The sequence below is a fragment of the Parus major genome, unplaced genomic scaffold, assembly GCF_001522545.3.
Source record: "Parus major isolate Abel unplaced genomic scaffold, Parus_major1.1 Scaffold325, whole genome shotgun sequence".
Lineage (NCBI taxonomy): Eukaryota > Metazoa > Chordata > Aves > Passeriformes > Paridae > Parus > Parus major.
Window position 1 is genome coordinate 9836 of NW_015379278.1, and position 1722 is coordinate 11557.

At 41.1% G+C, this 1722-nt stretch overlaps 1 protein-coding gene across 1 annotated transcript in view; it reads right to left on the bottom strand.

Annotated features, from left to right (window-relative positions):
• The window catches only part of MAU2 (MAU2 sister chromatid cohesion factor), a gene marked incomplete at its 3' end in the record, with an annotated part of 11365 nt that overhangs the window by 939 nt on the left and 8704 nt on the right, over positions 1 to 1722 (bottom strand). The window contains exons 14-15 of the mRNA XM_033511530.1: positions 836 to 885; positions 540 to 617 (exon numbers count right to left, since the gene is read on the bottom strand). Of these exons, the coding sequence (XP_033367421.1) occupies positions 540 to 617; positions 836 to 885 (128 nt within the window). The remainder of the gene's footprint in view (positions 1 to 539; positions 618 to 835; positions 886 to 1722) is intronic.

Below are 1722 nucleotides of genomic sequence, written 5' to 3' on the forward strand. Positions count from 1 at the left end.
TTCCTTGGGATTGCAGGGAATGGGATCCCGAGATTCCCAAGGATTCCTTGGGATGGCAAGGAATAAAATGCCCAAGATTCCCAAGGATTCTGCAGGGAATAAGATCCCCAAAATCCCAAAGATTTCAAAGGATTGCAGGAAATAAAACCTCAGTTTTAAATTTTAAATAAAATTTTGAATAAATTTTAAATTTATTAAATTATAATTACATAATTATTATATTATATATAATTATAATATATTAAATTATTTAAATCAATTTAAACCTCAATTTTAAATAAATCCCTGGGATTGAAGGGAATAAAGATCCCAAAATTCCCAAGGACTGCAAGGAATGACATTCCCAAGATTCCCAGGGATTGCAGGGAATGATTCCCATGGAAAGAGCCCCAGGCTCATCCAGGAGAAACCCACAGGGACTGGATGGAAAGGAAACCATTCCCATTCCCATCCCAAAAAAAACCCCAGCCTGAGTTTTCCCGCCTTTTCCCCTCCTTTTTCCCGCCTTTTTCCCGCTTTTCCGAGGGGTTTGGACTCACTTGGCCTCGTTGTATCTTCCCTGGAAAAAGGAGAAGAGCCCTCGGATGTAAAACGCGGCGGCCCGGAGGCAGTGGGAACTATGGCAAACAAAAAAAACCATGGATACCTCAAATCCCACCCAAATTCCCAGGAATTCCACCCCAAAATCCAACTCCCAATGAGATATTCCGTTTAATCCCCATCCCGAGTTTTTCCCCTGGAATGAAGTTGGATTTTTTTCCCCTGATTTGTTGAAAGTCCTGCTGGAAATCCGGCATTCCCGTCCCGGAATGTTGGGATTTGTTGGAATTCTCACCTCACTGGGAAGTTGTGGTCGGGATTTATCCTTTCCAATAAACTGTAGAGCTGGAAAATGGGAGAGGAAAAGGAATCATCGTGGAAAAAATCCATTTTCCAAGGAAAAATCAACACCTGAGCAGTGAAATTCCACTCAAACCACCCCCAATTTATCCCAATATTGGGAATTTTAGGCTCATTTTGATCCCCAATATCAAATTTTATCCCAAAACTCCTCCAATTCTCCATGATTTCCTGGATAATAATCATATTCCCACAGAAAACTTGGAGCTGGTTGATCTGATAACGAATTTAATATTGGATTTGATTAATTAAAACCAAAATTTAATAAAAGAATTCACAATTTTTAATAATCTTTTTTGCTTCCTGAGGGTTTTTCCCAAATTTTGTATGCAGGGAATGAAATTCCTGTGGAGAATCTTCCCAGGGCAAATCCCTGAGGGGCTGTGAGAGGGTGAAAATTGGGAATTCCCAGAATAAAACAGCAAAACTCAGGAGCAGATCCCTGGGTTTGGTTATTCCTGTGATTCCCTGGAACTCCTGGATATGGATAATTGATGGAAAATTATGGAAAATGAAGCCAAGGAGTTGAATGAGAGATGAGAGAGTAAAACCTCATTCCCATGGGGAGAATTCTGGGAATAATCCAGAACTTTTGGAGTTTTTCCAGCCAATTTCTCAGGAATTCCCACTCCTCTCATGAGGGATCTGCTGCCAGCAAGGCCCTGAAGGCAAAAATACATGGGAAAAGCCAAATCCCAGGAATTTTCTCCACAGAAACAGGGGATTTACCACTCCCCTGATGAAGGAGTTGCTGCCAGCAAGGCCCTGAAGGCAAAAATACCCAGGAAAAGCCAAATCCCAGGAATTTTCTCCACAGAAAAA